The sequence below is a fragment of the Chaetodon auriga genome, chromosome 20 (assembly GCF_051107435.1).
Source record: "Chaetodon auriga isolate fChaAug3 chromosome 20, fChaAug3.hap1, whole genome shotgun sequence".
NCBI lineage: Eukaryota > Metazoa > Chordata > Actinopteri > Chaetodontiformes > Chaetodontidae > Chaetodon > Chaetodon auriga.
The window spans coordinates 20,793,198-20,814,705 of NC_135093.1; the positions used below are offsets into that span (position 1 = coordinate 20,793,198).

The window sequence follows — 21,508 nt, forward strand, 5'->3', positions numbered from 1 at the left end:
GCACACCATAGGAATGATGATGTCTTTCAGTCTTTTAGTCTATGTATCCCATAATTTAGTCTAGAGTAACAACTGCTGGCTGCGTTTCCAGGACATTTGCTGCTGATCCTCGTGGTCCCAAGAGGATATGAGCCCTTTTGCCCTTTCGGTGTTTCTGTGGCCTGTTCTGGCAGTCCAGTATCAGGATCAGTGCAGGATGTAGTGTACCGTTTATGCAGTGAAGCGGGAAGTATGGGTGTGGAGGTTGGGGTGATGGGTGGGTGTGTAGTGCACTACATTCTACCTTAATGAGTAAAGACAGAGTTTCAGTCCCATCACAGCTCTTCAAATAATTCAGATTTTCTTTTTTTTGCTGATCACTTTTCCCAACCTTAACCAAGTGTGCCATTTGCCAGTATAGACCTGTCTACACTGATTATTTTTCAGCCACATTTTACAACTATCTGTCTTACATGCACCTGAAACTATTGTGCTTTCAATACAGCTCAATACAGCCGACCAGACAGGCCAGGTATCAGCATGTGTTCCACTCGCGCTTTGTCTGAATTACTGTGACCTGAAGCTTCTTTTTAGGCCTCAGGTCTATTTTCTTCTGTTTAATTCATGTAAGGACAGGGATCATGTGTGTTGTACTAGTGCACCAGACCTCACGAGAACATGCAGCAGTGAAACCTGTGTGAAACTGACAGAGCAGTGAAGGTGCTGCAGCATGTCTGCGTAGACGAGGTGTTAGGTTTCCATAATGACAAGTTGTAAAGGTTCTCAGTGAGTGGCATAACATTTTCAGTTCATGATTATTGTTGGTGGTTGTTTTATTTTGTAAATTTTGTTGTTACATTTATTAATTTGTAAGGTCCCATTTCACGTGTAATGTTGTAGGTGTAGGTGCATTGCTTTCAAAGTTTGGTAAAACACAATTTACATTTTGTTGAAACAATAAGTGTAAGAAAACAAACAAAAAAGAAAAACATGATACAATTACAAAATTATTGAGCATAACAGATAAAGGATGAAAACGGTTCATATGGCTCAGGGCAGAGCTGATTTATATTGATGTAACATTCTTTTTATGTGTGAACAGTGATAGAGACAAATGGCTGAAAAGGTGAATCTAGATTTATCCCAGGGGCCCCCTGGTGGCTCGGGGGCCTTAAGCTGCCACCTACGTTGCCTATGTTTCAGGCTGGCTGACACCAACCTATCCAACAGTGAATCTTTAAACACATTTCTGCACTAAATAAAGACATTCATTTAAAGGCAGTGATGGCGGGTTAAGTTGATGAAGAAATATATTGTAAGAGCCATGGATGAACACTTCAAATCAAATGTCATGTCAAGTTTTCAGGCTGTTTTGTGGAGCTGTGGCTTTGGAGGAAGCTCTGTCATGCTGACTGAATGATATGTAATATGACTTTATATGTGGGACACTGAAAGTCCTTAATAAGCCTTACAGTGCTCCATGTATGGGTGATGAAAGTCAGCAGGGTATATGTGGGGGCAGGTACTGGCGTTTGTTGGTCTGTCAGTTGAAGATGGGTCAGATATAAATTTAAACCAAATTAGCTTTCTCACTTTGACAGTTGCACACTCATCATCTCTCTCCACCCCACTCACACACATAAACACAGATATTTGAATGCACACACCCCAGTTGCTGTACTCCCACACAGAGAAAGTGTGTGGGCTACAAAAGCAAACTGTATCCAGTGTGGGCTTTTTCTTGATGTCTGTGACAATTAAACAGACAAGGAAATAATTGTAAATGCTCTCATATTAAACTCGTGGTGGGAATGCTTGAAAGTGAACTAGCCTGTGTTTTAAGGGAGATGACCGTGGGGTCTGATTGTCAGAAAGTAACATATTCACTGTGGTCGCAATTTCAAACTCCAGACCAAAGAGCTGTTCCATTCCAAGGCCAGATAAGCCACAGTGAAATGTTATATCCTGATAAAGAAAAAATAAATAATAAAGGCTTTGACATGACATCAACATGAGCCAAACTGTCTTATAGTGATCACTGGAAAAAAATGGAGAGATGTTTATTGTATTCTGTATATTGTGAACTAATTACTGGCACAGGCACACTATCAGTAGTGTGTCAGAGTATAAGTGCCTTCTGTCTATCAGGATCAACCTCTGACAACCACAGGAAAGCTATCAGTCAGTACAGTGGTTATGTGTTAGGGACAGTACAGGGATTTTCCCTGGTTACTGTTATACTCTGATGTCAAATGTATGTGATGACATAACTGTGTTATGTTTGCTAATTATATATGATTATCACATCAGACTGATCATCAGACACTGTTTAAGAAGTAATCAGGGGAAGACTTGTGAAGTCTTGTTTATGTTAAGATCTATAAAATGTGGCTTCCCTTCTAAACTTCTTTTTGAGTACTTTTGGTACAGTCAGTATTCATTGTGACAAGAACTTGGCATTAATAGAATTATTGTTATTATTACTATTACTTTACGCTTCTATGTGGAACTTGATCTTACCTTGATCTTACCTCTGACCTTAACCATGTGTTTTAGCTGCCTAATCAACAGCCATCAGCTTGCAAAGTGCATGTTGGATTGTCAAACAGCATGGAAAGCGCTTCTCCCCTCCGCTTTCTGGGGGTTGGTTTTCCAACAGATTTTGTAACTTTCTGGAGCTAAAAGTGAGCTGAAACTTCCATATGACTGGACTGCAACAAAATATGACACGACACAGCCTTATTCACTGTTGGGATTCCCTTCAAATATCCTGTAAAAGTGTCTCTCACAATTTCAATTCAATATACAGCAGAGACCGGCCTTCAGTTCATTTTTTAAATGTTGGGACTTTCATTTATAACACCTGCTCACAATGTCCTTCTTGACAGGTTTAAACATGTTCAGGAATACCTGTGCCTACACACTATGTCCCCAAGGTTTTCACACAGCCTCCACTATAGTATGATAAACAGATAAAAGGACGATCCCCGTGTCAATTCAGTTTTCTATGTCTTTTTTTTTATTCTTTAACATTTCCACCTCCAGTTAACAGCATGGTCTCCCTCACACAAACACACACACACATGTGCACACACCAATGCATGCGCACACACACACACACACACACACACACACACACACACACACACACACACATCCAGGTCAAATGAATAGAGCTGCTATTGACAGCGTTTATTGACCAGTGCGTTGATTAATGTGAAGGATGTGTGTGTGAATGTGCCACTCTGAAGCTATTTAAACAGTTGTCTCATTAGTCACACCTTATGTTAGATGTAAAGACACGTAGGCTTGAAAAGCAGAACTGACGACATATTAGTGCTCTTCTTTTACTTTCATTATGTTCATTATTATTTAGACTAGTGGCAGCAAAGAGTAGACAGTAGTAGTAGCAGTGATGATGAAGGTGATAGTTAAGTAGTAGCTTCAAACAGTGAAACAGCATTAATAGTGTAGTAAGTCCTGCACAGAAAACAGAAGCCTAAAACAGAAAAGTTACAGAGTAAAACACAGAATGAAAAGTCTAAAAGCTAAGCTCCAACTAAACCAGGCAATAGATGATCTCTCAATTCCTGTCTATGGCCCTGCCATAACTACAAACATATGGTGTTTAGCTCTCAGTTCCGGGTTAGGGGTTAGGGGTTACAACTGCGAGGAAACTTGTCATATGAACATATATATTATATAGTTTATTTGTAAATACTTCCAGAAATGTTATTTACCCTTCAGACCAAATTGTTTAATTAGATCTCCACTGACAAAAGACACATTTATATCCATCACCAATAGTGATGTAATAGTGTAATCTTTAAACTGCCACTTGTGACAGTATATTGTCATTTGCTTGCTAGAGAGGAGTAGGACTGTGCCATAATGAAGTACACCTCTGCACACAGTGGGACAGTTCTACATTAGGTGGGTGTTGGTCTAGACTTTTCTTAAATGAATAAGACTGAAATTTGTTGTGTTTCCTGACTGCTGAGAAAATATCTCAGTTCAATAAATGATGAGTGTGACTTCCTCTCAATGTCTGTCCAATCTGCTCTGTCTTCTGGTGGCCAATATTTGGCTAATTTAGTGTTTGTCCAGCTCCATGTCGTTTTCAGCCATCCACCCTCTGATGTCAAGAGGGCAATTGTGTAATTATCAGCTAACAGGCTGTGTATTGAACAGTTCGCAGCATTATAATTCCATTGTTCACAGGATACCCAGGGTCAGGAGCAGCAGAGTCTGTGTAAGGTATCTCTGACATGATCAATGAAAATGTGACTTTTCAAAGGTAGGACACCCTACCATCAGTGATAAAGCTATATTTAGATTAGGCTATAACATGACAGTGGTGATTGTGTGATGCTGCTGTGCAACACACACACACACACACACACACACACACACACACACACAATGGAAACTATATTCCACCCAAGGTGTCTAATATTTTCTGTTTTCTGTCTGTCAACTTTCGCCACCCACGAAGGGACTTTACAAGATCAAACAGAGCAGACAGAGTCCATGACCTGTGTGTGTGTGTGTGTGTGTGTGTGTGTGTGTGTGTGTGTGTGTGTGTGTGTGTTTGTGTGTGTGTGTGTGTGTGTGTGTGAGAGAGAGAGAGAGAGAGAGAGAGAGAGAGGGAGAGAGAGAGAGAGGCACAATTCCTCAGGAAACCACAGGGGGGCACACGATTCTCTTGGGACTATTAAATCTTAAATTGTGTCGTATTAGAATCTTTTCGAGGAAAGCATAAGCTTGTGTAAACAACAGCAGCATGTAAAAACACACATACTCCACACTTTGACTTAATGGACGAAACACGTTATGTTATCATGCTGATCTAAAATTTTAAAAAATCTGAAAGAATTGAATAGACTATGTCCTCGTGTATGTGGACCACCAGAACCTCTTCGATTTTAATTGTTTCTGTGTTTACTTCAGGTGGCACACCACCACCGCCTCTATAAATATTGGTTTCCTCTCACTGACTGTAAATATCTCTAAATGACTATATTTAGCTCCCCGGTGATTCTGTTCTTTCCTAGAGCATAGTCAAATCAGGCTGACAGAAGTTTCCGAGCCCATGCAGACTATCGCACCCAAAGGAGTAAATTCCGCTCCTCTGTCCGTGTCATTTGCTTGTGGTTATGCTACAGCGGCTTTCTCTTTCTGTCGCTCAGCTCGGTAAAACTCGTCACTTTCCGATGATCAGAAATCCGGAATCAAAACCAAATATGGAGCATGGGGGACGTGCCCAAATACCGGATTCAACCTTTTATGGCTTCAGAAGCTCAACCGGAATTCCTCTTTTGATATTCGATTAGATCGAGCATACACGAGAATAAATGTAAAAAAAAAAACAAAAAAAAACCCGGCTAATTTTTAAAAGAAACATGGAGGAACAATGGCTGCGTGTGCACACTTTGGTATATTGTGCTGGAGTGTTGTTTTGTGACAGTGTATCCCAGTTTGGCAGGGAGTGGAAAAAGTCCGTTTTATCTCTCCGGAGCAGCGGGTTCTCCATTGACAAGTGATTCCCTTTGAAATCGTCACGGAGCCTCCCAGCCAATCAGCATCAGCAGCGCCTCTCTTCTCTCCGCTCTCATCACCCCTCCCACCCCATATTTGGGTAATGACGTAGCGGCCGTAATCAAAAGGTTCCCCATATATACATAGTAGTGCCTGGGCCCCTGTTCCCAATAACAGTTACTTTACGCGGTGTTAAGTTTATCACGAGAGCGCATGAACCGCACCAGACACACGCAGATCATCCTCTCACTCCCGGTGACAGACTGAAATATGCAGTGGTGACCCACGCTCGGCTGGGTGACACTGTTATTTGTTAAAAGCTTTGTGGATAAGAAGAGAAAGGGAAGAGAAAGAGAGCAGACGCGGAGGTTTTTCTTCGCTCCACAATGACGGCTAAAACTTTGGAAAAGGTGCCAGTGAACCTCGGCGGGTTCGTGCATCCCGTGGCCGAGAGCGTTTACTCTGTGGATGACATCGCTACCAGCTTGCCGACCTCTGTGGCTATCTTCCCCAACACCGATTTAGGAGCGCATTACGACCAGATTAATGTGGCAGCAGGTAAGATCACACACTGTGTAGTGGACAGTAAAAGAAATGTCTTATTCAGCTATGAAAAGCTATTTACAACCTTAATGTTTAAGTAGTGACAAGTCCAAACCCGTACAGTCTGCTTCAGATTTGAATATAAAGACTATTGTTTTGACTGTTATGGTAATAAAATGGTTAGTAAGAATTAGTTAATCCCATAATATGAACTAATTGCTTTCTATGATTAATCAGAATGAATTAGTTTCTTAAAATATATCATATATGAATGTAATGACAGACCAGAGATCGGTGCGTAATATAACAGACACGCATCCGCTGTCTCTCACTAAGCCCACTTTCCTGTCTCGTGTGAACAGGTTAATTAATCATGGTTATGTGACTAATGACCTCTTTTGTTTTTGGCTGCAGATGGTTTGATGGGCGCAGACATGAGTGCAGAGAAGCGCTCTCTGGACCTCTCCTCCTACTCCAGCGGCTTCTCTCAGCCCGCATCCCACCGCAACCAGACTTTCACCTACATGGGAAAGTTCTCCATCGACTCCCAGTATCCAGGTAACTGGAACCCCGAGGGAGTGATCAACATCGTCTCGGGCATCTTCAACATGGCCCAGCCACCGCCTCCTCCTCCTCCCTCCTCTTCAGCGTCCTCCTCCCCGGTTTCCTCAGGATCTCCCAATCACTTCTCCAGCGGAAATTTGAGTTGCACCATGGCGGCTCAGAATCAGGCAGACATGGACCACCACCACCACCTGTACTCCCCGCCACCTCCTTACTCCTCTTCTGGCTGCGGGGAGGTCTACCAGGACCCCTCGGCGTTTTTGTCCACCTCTACCTGCCCCATCGCCTCATACCCTCCCCCCTCCTACTCTTCGCCCAAGCAGCCCAGCAGCTCAGAAGCGCCGGGGATCTTCCCCATCATTCCCGACTACTCGGGCTTCTTCCAGCCGGCGTGTCAGCGGGACATGCACACTGCAGGTATCCAAGATCGGAAACCATTCGGTCCATGTCCGCTCGATACATTCCGTGTCCCTCCACCCCTTACCCCGCTGAACACTATCAGGAACTTTACGCTGGGGGGTCCAGGTGGTGGTGGCTCCGAGGGAGGGCCGTCGAGGATCCCATCTGCCTACAGCCCACAGAACCTGCCCCTGAGACCGATCCTGCGGCCCAGAAAGTACCCCAACAGACCCAGCAAGACACCCATCCACGAGCGGCCGTATCCCTGTCCGGCTGAGGGCTGCGACCGGCGGTTCTCCCGTTCCGACGAACTGACCAGACACATCAGGATCCACACTGGACACAAGCCGTTCCAGTGCCGGATCTGTATGCGCAACTTCAGCCGCAGTGACCACCTCACGACGCACATTCGCACGCACACGGGGGAGAAGCCGTTCGCGTGCGACTTCTGTGGCCGAAAGTTCGCCCGGAGCGACGAGAGGAAGAGACACACTAAAATCCACCTGAGGCAGAAAGAGAGGAAGTCCTCCACTGTCTCCTCTTCGTCCTCCTCTTCGTCCAGCAGCTCCGGTGTGGAGCGCTCCTCAGGCGGGATCAGCGCAACAAACGGGATTTGCTCATAGTTTTCCGTGGAAAACCATGTTGTCACCATAGCAGCGTGGCGCACACTAATCCCTTAAAAGAAAAGAACTTTTAAATAATGATTCTGTTGTGAACTGGCCTAAACACCGGAATGGGAATGAGCAAGAACCTCTGTGCAGCTGTGCGCAATTACGCACATCCACCTATTCCTGCTCCAGAACTAACAGAAAGACTGAAACGAAAGCACTTTGCCTGCGCAGTCTACTGAACAGAAAAGTAAATATAGCCATTAATTCATAAGAATATACAAGGGCGGTTGTAATATAAAGGGGATTTTTAAATGTTGCCAACATACTTTGAGAGCGCCATAGGCTGTGCGTTAAATGTGAAATAACTGCAATAATGTTTTGAAGAAAAGAACTGTTCTAAGTTATTGAATTGACAGTGTGTTCATTCTAACATGTTTGTTGATGACTTTATTTCCCCTTTAGTGCCTTGCTGTGTGTCTTTTTGTACACTGACTGATTCAAGGACGCTTCTAATGCAATGTATATTTGTCCTTTAATATGTAAAGTTGGAAGACATTCTATTTTTGTACACATTTGGTCTTGTGTAACTTCAAGTGTTAAGCAGTTGTGGTTCTTGTGTAAAAAAAAAAAAAAAAAAGTATAAATATGTTGAACTCATACCGACTTGACATTTTATTTTTTATTTTTTGGTGTGATGTGTGTTTTGAGACTTATTAAATGTATGAGGATGATAAACACAGACGTTATCAGTTTGGTTTATTACTCATAACTAAAGCAGCAACACATGCCAGTGGTGTCAACCGAGATGCGTTCAGGGAACCCAAAAGTTGCTGAGTTGAAAACCGTTAATACAATTCTTTAATGTGTATTTACAAGACTTGTAAAGCTGTTTATGTTGGAAATTCAATAGGGTAAATCCCGCCTTGCGTCACTCAAGGCATCTCTGACTCAGTTTTCACCCACTCACTTTTAATTTAGATGTCACATCAGGTTACAAATGCACTAGATCGAGAATGTAGTTTTTTATAGTAAAGGTGAAAGACAGATTTTGTACACTGTCAAGCAGTCTGAGTAAAATCAGTGAAAGGAATCACATTTCCACTTCAGTTAAAGAGAATGATGTAGTCTACATTTCCAACCATCTGACATACAATTAAGTCATTCTCTTCCAAAGAAGCTCAACTTTCAGAGGAAAAAGCAGCAAAATATTCTAAATAAGCTGAATATATAGAAAATAAATATACTTTGTCTGATGTAAGAATACAGATGCTGCATACGTCCACAGCATTCAGGCAAGGCCATCACACAGATTTTAGAAACACTGAGTTCATGAGTCCCAAGTTACCTGCATGCAGCCCCCCATTTTATTTCTTTTTCATACTTTACTTATTTAGTTAACAGTTCAATTACATTTTCTTTTGAGATTATTTCCCGAATGCTGCTTCAAAACCTTCCTGACACTGCCTTCAAGACATACAGTTGTGGGGGAGGAATGCTGTATCCTTTATATTCATTCAAACATTTTATTTATTTTTCCATTATATGGTGGCCTAAAAGTAGAATTCACAGGGACAAAAACATTGCAATCAGCTTATAAAAGACTCATTATGTGTAAGTTTTTAATTGAGAATATAAACCCCTCTTAGGTTGCTAAAACTCACAGATTTCCAGAAAAATTCAGAGGACATGACTTCAGTTATGAACTCTGTGAATTCGGTTTCTTTCTCATCAGAAACAAAGTGTTTCTTGTTCCAAACTTCCACCAGCTGAAATCTTGGTTTGTGTGTGTTTTCTACACTGTAATGTTGCCTCTGTCTCTATTATTTGTTGTGACTCACACCTAAACACCTCTTATGAGTGGGCAGCTGTGGTCATCTGATTCCTTTCCATCTACTGAATGTCTGTATATTAATAAACAGCAGGATGTGGTACAGCACAGTCATTTATGATATTTTACCTTCGTACTGAGGGGTTCATTACACCACGGAACCAAGTTGAAGGGCATACACTGATGCTGTGAAGTAAACATTACAGATGTAGAATTAAGGTTTAGTATGGCTAAATAACATAACAATGAACATACGATCAAGCTCCCTGCCAATATAGAATTATCCTACATGTCTGACAATTGATAAACTTCATTTTGAAGTCTTTTAATTTGTTTTCCTAAAAATTTATGGTGTAATTTCAGTGTTTTTTCACGTTCAACTATGTGCAGTCAAGTAAAGCAGAATTTATGGATGGAGGTTATGAGGTCGGTTAACAACAGGTTTCTCTCAGTTTATAGTATTGCTGTGATTGAGGCACTATATGTGGACATCAGTGAGCCACGAGTTTCAAGACTTCCAACGGTCCAGAATAAACAGCGAGAAAACAGTGACTGCCTGTCTATAGCATGTTATGGTCCTGTGAACCTGGAAAAAACAATCCTGCCGATAGATAACAAAACAGGTACTTAAAGTTTTATTTTTTACTTACATAGATATAAAGTATATACGCATAATGTCTATTTTTTAAACTGAGTGTTTTCTCATGAGCACCTAATGCATAGAATGATGCATAGAACAATTAATAACAATAAAAGAAAATAATTGCTGGCCCTGTGGAAATTCATCACTTTCTTTAGTAGTTCTTCTTCAAGACTGATCTCCAAAAGTATCTAGGGTGGAAACAAAGTTGCTTTATGTCTCAGACCTGTCCCTGCATTGGACACATAGATTAAAGGGATATTAATCCTCTTGATAGATTGTGGGGAGGACGACAAACAAGCGCTTTTCTCAAAATGTCACACTTTTGCTTTTAAGGAGGTGTGAAGCCTGAAGCCATCTGTAACATCTTTATTCTTCTGACACCAACATGACCACAAGAACAAGTGAGCAATACTGTTGAGAGTCATCATGAACTGGACAAAGAATGTTACAGTTCTTCACCCCCTCGTCTCCTCACTGACGGTCCAGTGACCCTTTCCTTAAACCCTCCCTCTCTCCCTAACCCTTACAACTATGTATTAGTCTGCTGTGTAACATTTATCCAGTGTTATATGCTGCTTCCAAATGCTAAATAGGTCACAAGTAAAGTCTTGTCCTTCATTGTTCATTGTTCATGATGGTCAATGCACTACTGCAGCTTCACTTGTCTTACCAGCTTGCTGAATGTTAATTTTGGTGTGGTACCTGCCTGATGGCAAATCACGGAACACATGTTACATCCAGAGCAGCAGAGAGTTTACAGTAAGGAAGAAAGACACGCATATCTGACATCTCTACTTGCGGCTGGCAACAAATGGCTCCTCTTGTTCACGCTGCGCCACAAGAATTCCCCATACTGATGTACTGGCCTGATAGATTCTATACTGGAAATTAAAGATAATTGCATTTAATATGAGCCACCGACCTGACTGACAGGGTCAGTGTCTCTGCAGTCTTAGTGCAGCTGAGTGACAGTCAGTGTTAGTGTGGTCATGTGTGAACATGCAGACATGAATATTAGCACTGTAGTTAATGATATTAATTATTATACGAGAGAAAATATAAAATATAGTTTTTATGGTGCCTTTCTACCAATGTAAGAAGAGAGGGATATTAATTTAAAGGACCAGTGTGTAAAATTTAGAAGGGTGGATTAGGATATTCATAAGTATGTTTTCATTAGTGTAGAATCACCTGAAAATAAGAATCGTGCTTTTATGACCTCCGAACAAGCTCATTATGTCTACAGAGGGAGTGGGTCCTCTTACACGTAGTCCGCCATGTTTCTATAGTAGCCCAGAACAGGCAAAGCAAACTCTGGCACTCAAGAGCACCTTTAGCTTTTTTCATCAGTTTCGAAGCCACCCTATGTTCTCTCACATGCTTGGAAAAGTCGGGGCGAGTCGAGAGGGATTCAGCTGGATGCCATCTTGCAACCTGCCACACTGATCCTTTAAGTTAGCAGATATGAATATTTGTTAAATATTCAACTATACCAGATTTCTTCAAGTATTACCTAAGCTTAAGTGAGTGTGCAACAAATTGACAAGTCTGTTCAAGTGCTACTACAAATCCTCTATTGTGTTGCAGTGTGGGAGAAGACTTGGCCTGTCCGGACGCTGACCTTTCTTCTCTTCTTCTTGTCGGAGCTGTTTCTGTCTGGATTTGATGCTGTTTGAGGGTCATTGTCCTGCTGGGGGGTGAAACCTCTCTCCGTCTCTGTTCTTGCTCAGTTTTAAGGATTTTCCTCTACTCTTTTGCACTTATTTTACTTTCTGTCATATCAAGCTTTAAATATAACATAAATGGGTCCTTCACGTCTTGGAATCTTGGAATATTGAACCTTTTGTTTATTAAAGTGTCTAATTTGTAAAATTCAAGAGGGTCCAACTGCACACCTCAGGTCTGAGGACTCCAGATGTGTCCCCAGCATGGCGTGCCTCATTTTCTTTGGACATTTTTTCCCCTTAGAATCTTAATGAGATGTGAGCATGTTATTCTGCTCAGCACTTTCAGTACTGTTAATGCCATGTTGTCTGTCAGGTATCAGCACAGGGCAAATCCCTGACACTCAAGCTACATATCATTTCTTGTTGTGTTTGGTGTAAAAGAAATAGCACATAGGGGGAACAATTCTGCACCTTATTTAACATCCCCCTCACAGACTGCTGTTGGGTCAGGTGTAGTGGGTGTTAGCCTGTTGGCCAAGCTACCATTAATGTTAGTCCAGGAATATAAAAAAGAGCCCCGTTAACATCTTCATCCTGAGTAAAAACGAGTTGGAGTTACTGCAAACTTATTTGCTTTTGGAATTTTGTGGCCGCAGAGGTGTTGCACTTTACTTCCAGAGACCCTTCTCTCTACTGACATCTTTAAGATACTTAACTTCACAGGGACTGGATAATGGTCATTGAAAACCTATTATGTTCTTTGAACTTATTTTCAAGTTTGCTGATATATGAAAGTTAAGTTACAAGCCAAAATGTGCATCAGCGGTGAGGCCGCAGATATTGCAGACTAACATCACAGAAATGAAGATCACTGGACGACTAGCAGTATAAGAAAGCACACAAATTACATCCAGCTGCATGATTATTCCTATCTATTTTATTGTTCAGCATACATTCAACACCAGAGTGACAGAATCATTGTCAAACTGGCACATAGACCTGTGTGAAGTCTAATGTAGGCCCAAAGAGGATAAAGATTCAAGCTAAAGTAACATAACATACAGACTGGAAATGATATAGTGTTGATCAAGCTACATGTAAAAGGTGGTAAAGAAAGTGAAAGTGTGTTGGCTTCATACCATAAAAATGTTTAAGCTCTCTAACACAGCTTCCATTTTAAAAGGCAATACTTTTTCACAACTATACTTTCTGAAGTGAGTTTAAAGACTTTGTTCAGTCTTTAATAAGACACATCACATACGCTATATCACTCATACACTGATATGACATCACAGAATCTGTAGAAATAGCTGAAGATCATCTTTTTCCCCTTAATTGACCAGACCTGTGTAGGTACCCTTTTATCTTGAAACAGTGAAACATAAAATGAAAATAAAGCATACATAATGTAGTGTGTGCACGTTGGAAGAAACAATGAGTGTGTACAAAAGAAATGGCACTCTTAATAAGTATACATTCAATATTGACAAATAAGGCAGGTACGACTTGAGTTACAGGCTTTGGCATTAAGACACGTCACGCTGTGGAGGTCCTCTGCAGCAGAGTGAAACTTCACGTGGAGAAGGCTTTCCCAGCCTCACAGAACACACACCAGAGATCCTAATGACACACCACCATTCACAGAGCATTTGGCTGATGACATTCAAGGCAACGTAATCGTCTGAAGAAAAATACCATATTAGGAATGTGAATTCCTCAAGTCCACTGTTTTTTCAGCACGGACAAGGTTATTGGTTTGTGGAAGAAAATTCAGTGGTCCTGATGCTGTGCAGGTTGTCAGAGTTCATGCTCCTCTTTCTACAAGATTCTGCTCTGCTGTAGCATCTTTGAGCAAGGCACTCAATCCCTTTGACTCCCAGGTAATAATGACCCTCATGTTTGACCAAAGTTTTCCCTTGTGGATGGATGGATATCACTGTATTATCTGTCATATGCTGCAGTGTAGCTCCACTGATAAGAGGTTGCACTCAGACAGAGACCGCAGGGCCCGGGTACTGTTCCCCACCACACCAGAAGTCCTCTGGCTGAGGGATCTCTAGCAGCCATGCCTCCTCTTCGTTATCCTTGTCCTCTCCCTGCTCCTCCTCATTGCTCTTTCCATCTGTTCCCCCCTCGGCCGCAGTTTGCAGCACTTTGTAATAGTGACAGTCCCGCCCGTCATCTGGATTGTATGGAGGCGCCAGGATATCCAGGAACGCAGCCGGTCCCTCCACTGCATCAATCTGGTGGAGGTTATCCCGTACAGGAGTGAGGAGGCAGGGCCCGCTGTTCTCGGAGTACTCGGCCACTGAACGGAGCACGGACCGCCGCAGGGAGCCCATCTGGAACGGAGCCAATGGAGGCTCAAAATGAGGCAGGACAGAGCTGTCAGTCAGGTCATCTTCCAGCTTGTCAAAACAGCGGACGCTCACCTTCCCATAGAGAACCTGAACACGAGACAGGATACAGTTAGAGGGATAACAATGACACATACAGTAGGTTACCATGGCATGGTTTACAAGCCACTGACTTCTACATGTGGTTATCATAAAACACTTTGATGTAAAGTCAGGTCTTGCTGTCCCCATTGGATAAAAAGGTGCTCCTCTCCTCCACCACCTTTGACTCTCCTATTGAGGACAGTAGATGTTATAGTTTTCAGTAAGTGTAAGAAGACTGAGCATTTGCCTTATTTCTTCCTGGAAACATATCACTCTTTTGCTGGGAATTAGCAGGATTTCTTACCAAAAGTAAACAGAACTCTGGATAATTAATCACTAAGTGACATTTATTCTGATTTTCTAAAGTCATATGCTTTCGTTTTCAGTTTAGTAGTAGCATATTTTTGGGAGCCTGTAATGTTCTATGTGTGGACTGCCTCACTTTTGAACTTTTCAAGATGTGCGTGGGAGGGACATGTCCCTCTGGATCCAAACTGGAAGTTATGAGTTTATAGAATGACACTGTTAATGACATGTTCCTGTAATGGAATAATGCGTCATTTGCATTAGTTTGTGATCATTTGATGAAACACAACTTATTCGGGAATGTGAACAATGACTGAAATAATCAAGCTCATGAGGACACGTTTGACACCAGGTACCAGGCTCACTTCAGTTCATTTTCTACTTGATACACACTGCCAAACAAGTCTTCAATTAATCAAATTACCATAACCAATTGGGATGCAGTGACCCTGGGGATTATGACCCCTTCAGGGTCTGGAGCCCCAAGACAGTTGACTAGTGTGTATGGTGTCCTCTGTGAGCATGCAGGAGCCCAGCATGTGCAAAGAGTGAATATATATCTGTAATTTGATGGTGAGTTACAGTAACATGGTGGCACCAACACATCCCATTCTCTCCTTGATGGAACAATAACTGCACAATAAACTGTTAGAAAATGTGGGATTTTGCTGAAATGCTGTGATGCCTTCCCTCGGGTTTGGCGCAGGTACACAAATCAAATAACATTACAAGACTAGAATTCGTTTGTCTGATATACTTGGTGTCTAAACTTCATGAACTGAATGCCACTCAGTCACCAAACAGTTAAAGTCGTGTCTCAGAGTGCGCTGAGGCGTTCATGCTCCTTGCTAGCTGGCTATCGCTAACAAAACAAAGTAACATGTCAAGAGGCAGAACAGAGAGCGGGCCGCCATGGGGCAACAAAAGGCCACATCATAGTAAACATGAGCTGGAAAAGACCTTCAGCATCCCGTTCATGCCCGGGTGGTCGTGCAGCGGGATGGAGGCGCCGGTCCTCAACAGGAACACCCCCATACTGAACACCTCCGTCTCACAGATGTGCATGTAGGTGACCGGGGGGCTTTGGAGCCCCGCTGCTCCCGAGCTCGGTTTGGTTTTCCGGGAAGTAATTTTCAGGTCGGCAGCCCTGACCGCAGTCACTAAGGAGATTAATTCACTCTGTTTGTCCGCCACGAGATTATTATCCCCATTGGTCGAAGATTTCAAGCCTTTGTAGGTGATGTAGGCTTGCTTTGCTATTTTCTGGATAAGAGGAGTTTTGTTGTCCCGCGGCATTCTGGCTGCGGAAAAAAACTAACGGTTATCGGTGTGTCTCTGGCACTGTTCCGACGTAAATAAAACTGTTTGAAAACGCCTTACAAATCCTCCGGTGTCACCAAATTTCACCCAGAGCTGCTTGGTCCGCCTTCAAAAAAGATAAAAATGGGCCTATAATAAAAATAAAACACAATCCATCGCGGTAATGCGTGATTTCACCCCCAGATAAGAGCCTCCCTCCAGTCATTTTCCACCAACTCACCTCCTCGTCCCCACTACGGAGCCTGCGTACGAAACGAAAAGCAGCCTGGGATATGAAGTTTTATCAGCAAATATAAAAATATTCGTATCCCCGTAAACATAAACAGTGAAGCACTGCATAATCCGAACGTATGTAACAGAAATATGTGTCTGATTGTATAACATTAGGGCATCTACTTATATTCCTAAAACAATAAAAAGAAGATATTCTGCATTGGATGGAGACTGCATTTCCCAGAGGTCCTGGGAAGGAACCAAAATTGAAGAGGGGAAGGCCAGATAGGCCATTGAACTCTGCAGCCCTGTGTGTCCAACATCACATCCTTAACCGCTGGTTCCATCATCCGCCCTTTCGCAGTCCTCTCACTTTAAGATTTCTTAAATTAAAAATCAGCGATTTTCATCGATTTGAACGGTCATAGTCTTCAGAGTCAGGATTTACGACCATCAACACATCTCTGTACATTTGTCATTCAGTAGTGGCTTTCACTGGTAAGAGAGGAGTGCACCTGTAGAGGACCATAGTACACAGCTGTTTCAAACCTGAACAATATAAAGAATTATTAAATCAACTAAAGGAGGAACCTACAGATCAACAAATAACACCATCTTTAAAAAAAAAAAAAAAAAAAAAACCTTCTAAAATATATACTTCATAATTTTGCGGAATGGAGTCAAAACAATGACAGTTACAGAATGCAAATAATATGAACTGATATGTTCTGAACAGCAGTGGTGAGAGTTCAAGCAAAGCTAATGTCATCGGTTTACAATAAGCTTCAGATTCAGCTGGCCCACTGATAAACTGTGCATTGTACTGCAGCATTGTTATATTCAGGTTTCATTTCTAGAGGAAGCACAGAGACCTGTTTAAGTCAAGTCAAGTTTTCTTGTTAGTTTTAAAAACTACAGTTTATTTCAACTTGCATTTTTTTTCATAAGTCTAGCCATTGATTCGGTTCCTGCACCCAAATAAACAGGACAATAGATGAGCTGTCAGCCCTCTAAACAACCCACATGACTGCTACAAAAACATTCATCTGAACGTTTTCTGATGTGCCATATTAAAGGAATACTATGTCTTTTTACAAGTTGGGTTTTATTTGCATAGTTCCAACCATCAGTTTAACTGAATGTAGTTAGTTATTTCAGCCAGTGCCCCAAAATTGCATGTTTACTTTCAAGTGACAAAGCCCCCTGGCAGTGAAGTAATAGAATAAGTATTTTTCATACCTCATTAAGAGTGAAATCATCTCTTGGTAGGGGTGTGTTGTTTAAGGTACCAGTGAGACAGATGAACACGTTTAAAGATGTATCAGGGCCCAAACAGTGCACAGCAGTTTCTAATACTCACAGACAGGATTTTATTGCTCTGTGGGAAATTAATAATGTTTTATCATTGATCACAAGGTAAACAGTAGAAATGCCATAATACACTTTGTTACAAGGTAATCTACCTGGAACATATGCTTGCATGTATTTTATTGGTCAACGCAGCACCTTGCTGGATGACACAGTGTTGTATTGCAGCCAAAGCTGAACCTAGTTCAACTTTTTTTGCTGGATGATCCTGCATTGTTTTGCTGCACCAATGGACTAGCTCCATCGAAATGAATAAAAGCCAGCATTTTTTCAAAAAGGGCTAAAATCAGTGTCAGTGTGGCCTCATAACCCCTCACTGCAGAGGAAAACCATGATTGAGTACAGCACATAAGAACTACCTTCTGAGAGTACGCATTCATCTATATTATCTTTCTCTAGCTCTCTCTCTGACAGAAACTGCCATTTGTTTGGCACATACGTGTTCCTTTATGAACCTGCAGCACTGTGCCTCTTTTGTCAGGTGAAACATGAACTTAAAGTTGGGACACTTATTCTTGCTTCATGCTGTTCACTGATTTATTGTGGCTTCTACCTCATTTATATGTTGCTTTGGACAAAAGCGTCAAATGAATAAATGTAAATGCACATACAGTACAGTAGGTCAAAGGTCAGCCTGGAGGTTGAGTAAGGTAAGCTGCACAGTTTAGGTTGTAGGCTTCATTTTCTTTGACTTCTCTGAGGGTTTAATTGTTTGACTGCTTGTACTTGATGCTCCATTCGACCTATTTTTAGTACAGTTGCGGCGCCAAGCCATAGAGTCCTTTAACCATAGAGGTGACACATCAGAAAACGCCCAAAGAAATGATTTTTGGATTTGTCACTTCAGTAGTCACTGGTGACTGAATAGATTTTTTGTCAGCCCTCTGATCGGGTGGCCAATTCAGAAAATACCCATTGTGGAAAGTAAGAAATGACTTATTTCATCATTGCAGTATGAGGACTTGTGAAATTCACATTACAAGCCATACCACCTGTTTTAGGACACAGGACATTGCCAGGACCTAGAAAATGTTGTTCTAAGCCTCACTGATTTTCAGTAGAGAGAAGGTAGCTTCTGATAACAGGGTCAGTCATGAGAGAGGTAGTCTGGGCCAAAGTCTGGTTTTTGTGTGGTATGGACTTGATCTGAATGTTTATGAATCTTTCAAATCAAACATCCCCATGAAGACAGTAAGACATTGACCTACCAGACTAGAAGAGTGTTTTCTGCCTGTCACTGCCCTCTGGAGCAGAGGGAAGTGAACATGGTTAACCCAACACAGGGCTGAGTCACCCCCATCACAAACACTCTAAAACACAGGGCTGAGTCACTAGCATCACAAACGCTTTCTAAGGCAATGCACCTTACTGATCACATGTGTGCTTCTTTCTGTGTGTGTGTGTTCACATGCAGCACAACTGAACAGTTGTCCCACTTGTGGGTGGGTTTAGGTTTGAGTACCTCTTTACGTGTGTATTTTTGTGTGTGTGCGTAACTCAGTACATTTGTGTGAGTGTTGCATTATGTATGATGCATTCTGCATGACGAGTGAGGGAGACACAAAGTAAGCAATATCCTCTTGAGAAATAATGAGGCCAGGTTCATTATAGGTCCACACACACACACACACACACACACACACGCACACACACACACACACACACACACACACACACACACACACACACATCTGTGAGGTTGACACATGCACACTATCATTGCTCTAGAAGATGAGACTGTGTTGCTTAGTGACCTGTCTTCATCAGATAAGGCATGTGGTGAACTAATTTAATTCCATTTGAAATCCCGCAGGGTCAAAGAAAAGGGTCAGTTTTTAGCAGTAATGGACAACACCACAAATTTTGAGTGATCCTCCCTAATACTTTTCAGAATCAAAAAAACACAAAATACACCTGTACCAAAACAGTGTAATTTAGGAGTCTGTTGAGTTACACGGGAAGCTAATAAAAACTGTGGGAAATTAGAAAAGGCACTATGACAGCGAATCTCTGCTTTGACAGTGGCCATAGATAATGCTGAGTGTACAGCTGTTTAGCACTAAGGGAAGGTCAACTTATTGTTTATATCTGGTATCCCACTCTTCCTGATTTGTAATCTGGCTAACGGACACACAAGTAGCTCAGAGTAAACAAAAGCCTATGACACTTCATCTGCGTTTTATCTGGATATGTGACACAAGTCAGATTTGTTTCTCAATTTAAGCACAGCACTGTTTTTTGCAAGTGATTCGATTTGATGTGAGGGTCCAGATATCACTAACCTATCTGCATGGGTTGATGTGGCAACATGGCTTTCCATTGCAGAAGCATGAGAAATGGAGCTCCATCATCTCATCCTCCAACCAGTCGTCCACTAGCAGCACACTGTTGTTCTCTGTGTTTTCTTTCATACTGCTCTGCTAGTACTTGCGTGGATTATGCTCAGCCTCTCTAATGCACTTCAGCCACTCTGGAACTGATGTCATGCTTATGTGTCATGTTGTGAGTGACACAAAAGACACTTTCAAATCCAATTTACCCACAGTGTCCTGAGTGACAGATGTTCAGAAACCTGATTGGAGGTTGGCAGGTAAATGGACTGTATTTATATAGCACTTGCCTGCGCTTTTACAACACAAGTCAGCATTCACCCTTTCGCATGGTAAGAGAGGTAAGCCACCTGCACATTATCGTTATCCATTCATGCACTCACGATGAGCAATTGTACAAATGCACAAATACTTCCACCGCCAAGGTCCGGGATTGAACCACCAACCTTCTGACAAGTGGACAGCTACCCTACCTCCTGAGCCCCATGTCAAACCACCTCCAAATGTGGCGTGGATCCGATTTGCAAAAATGATATTTCATGTGTTTTTTGTACAGACTTTCTAAAATCAATCTGGACAAAAAATGGATTTAGGCTGGCAGTCTGACAGCAAGGCCTTCAAATGGCAAGCATAAAAGGGAACTACTTGGCAGCAAGCCAAGTTTTGGTTGAAGCAACGTTTCATGATTTAAAAAAGAAAACTGTTTCAGAAACACAATTGTCTCAAGGCCAGTAGATTAATGACCGAAGGCTCACCAGTCCAATGGACAAAGACAATCAATAAACCCTAAAACAGACTTTTGGCTAAATCAAACCCTTGTTTTTGACGACTGATAGGTGCATGTAAGAGATATTTTGTTAGACTGAACCCCAGTGTCTCCAGAGCTGTGCACTTGTCCTAACTTTGATGGAACTCTACTGAAAGGGCATCTCACCATCCTGAGTTTAAGTTGTATAAAACAATATTGTTTGAATTATGCGTTCACTGAGGACAAAGTTGTAAAGACCCCTGTTTGTCTGAGATCTTATTTGCATTTGCTGCTGCTCCTCGGACATAAAGCCAACATTATTCCCTGGCTGTTTAAAATGTGCATGACTGACATTGCAGAGAAGTCAAGCAAGCTTCATCATGCCGTCCTCAGAGCCGCAGCCAAGGAACTCTGAATGGAGCAAGTGATTCTCTGGCTGTCCACAATTTGCATAGCAATATACAAACACATACACAAACACACAGACACATTTGATTGCACATTCAGAAGACACATATGTAATGTTTCTATGTAAACACAGACATGCACACAGGTGGAAGCACAGGTCCCTCTTTCAAGTATGCACAAGTATATAAGTGTTGCACACACACATATGCATGCATGCACACAAACACACACATATCCACACACACATTCCTCTGTCCTCTGGAATCAGCATATTGAGACAATGAGACAATGATAACAGCTGCTTATGGATCACTTAGTGAACAAGTCAACGTAGCCTTTGTGTTCAGTCAATACACCGCCTGTTCTCTGTCATCAGAGTTGTCATTATTTAGCAATGTGTTCCACGGTTGAGAACATGAGGAGTCTTTTATTTGTTGCCCCCTGTGGCCTCACTGAATCAGGCCATCATTGAGAATGAAGCCAACTCTGTTGTCCTTCAAAGAATGCTAACAGCCCGGGCCAAAGTTGAAAATTCATTAGATTGTCGGAAAAAAATGTCTGCATAACTTTAGTGGAAGCAGGAGGAGACGATGCAATGCTAA

General features: G+C 42.0%; 2 protein-coding genes across 2 annotated transcripts; one reads left to right on the forward strand and one right to left on the reverse strand.

The window, feature by feature from the left end:
* Positions 1-5,689: 5,689 nt before the first annotated feature.
* egr2b (early growth response 2b) lies at positions 5,690-8,253 on the forward strand. The gene is made up of 2 exons (XM_076760127.1): positions 5,690-6,075; positions 6,475-8,253. Exons 1-2 carry the CDS (start codon positions 5,904-5,906, stop codon positions 7,644-7,646), a joined length of 1,344 nt encoding a protein of 447 aa, XP_076616242.1. The 5' UTR covers positions 5,690-5,903; the 3' UTR covers positions 7,647-8,253.
* A 4,428-nt stretch (positions 8,254-12,681) lies between these two features.
* On the reverse strand, positions 12,682-16,057 carry adoa (2-aminoethanethiol (cysteamine) dioxygenase a). Its single transcript, XM_076760818.1, has 2 exons — positions 15,480-16,057; positions 12,682-14,219 (listed from the first exon to the last, which is right to left on the reverse strand). Exons 1-2 carry the CDS (start codon positions 15,813-15,815, stop codon positions 13,761-13,763), a joined length of 795 nt encoding a protein of 264 aa, XP_076616933.1. The 5' UTR covers positions 15,816-16,057; the 3' UTR covers positions 12,682-13,760.
* Positions 16,058-21,508: the final 5,451 nt, after the last annotated feature.

Excerpts from the sequence above, each read along its gene's own strand:
- egr2b (XM_076760127.1), top strand. The coding sequence starts at position 5,904 with ATGACGGCTAAAACTTTGGAAAAGGTGCCAGTGAACCTCGGCGGGTTC. Across the intron at positions 6,076-6,474 it reads CCAGATTAATGTGGCAGCAG|ATGGTTTGATGGGCGCAGAC; the intron begins GTAAGATCACAC and ends TTTTGGCTGCAG.
- adoa (XM_076760818.1), bottom strand. The coding sequence starts at position 15,815 with ATGCCGCGGGACAACAAAACTCCTCTTATCCAGAAAATAGCAAAGCAA. Across the intron at positions 14,220-15,479 it reads GCATGAACGGGATGCTGAAG|GTTCTCTATGGGAAGGTGAG; the intron begins GTCTTTTCCAGC and ends TCTCGTGTTCAG.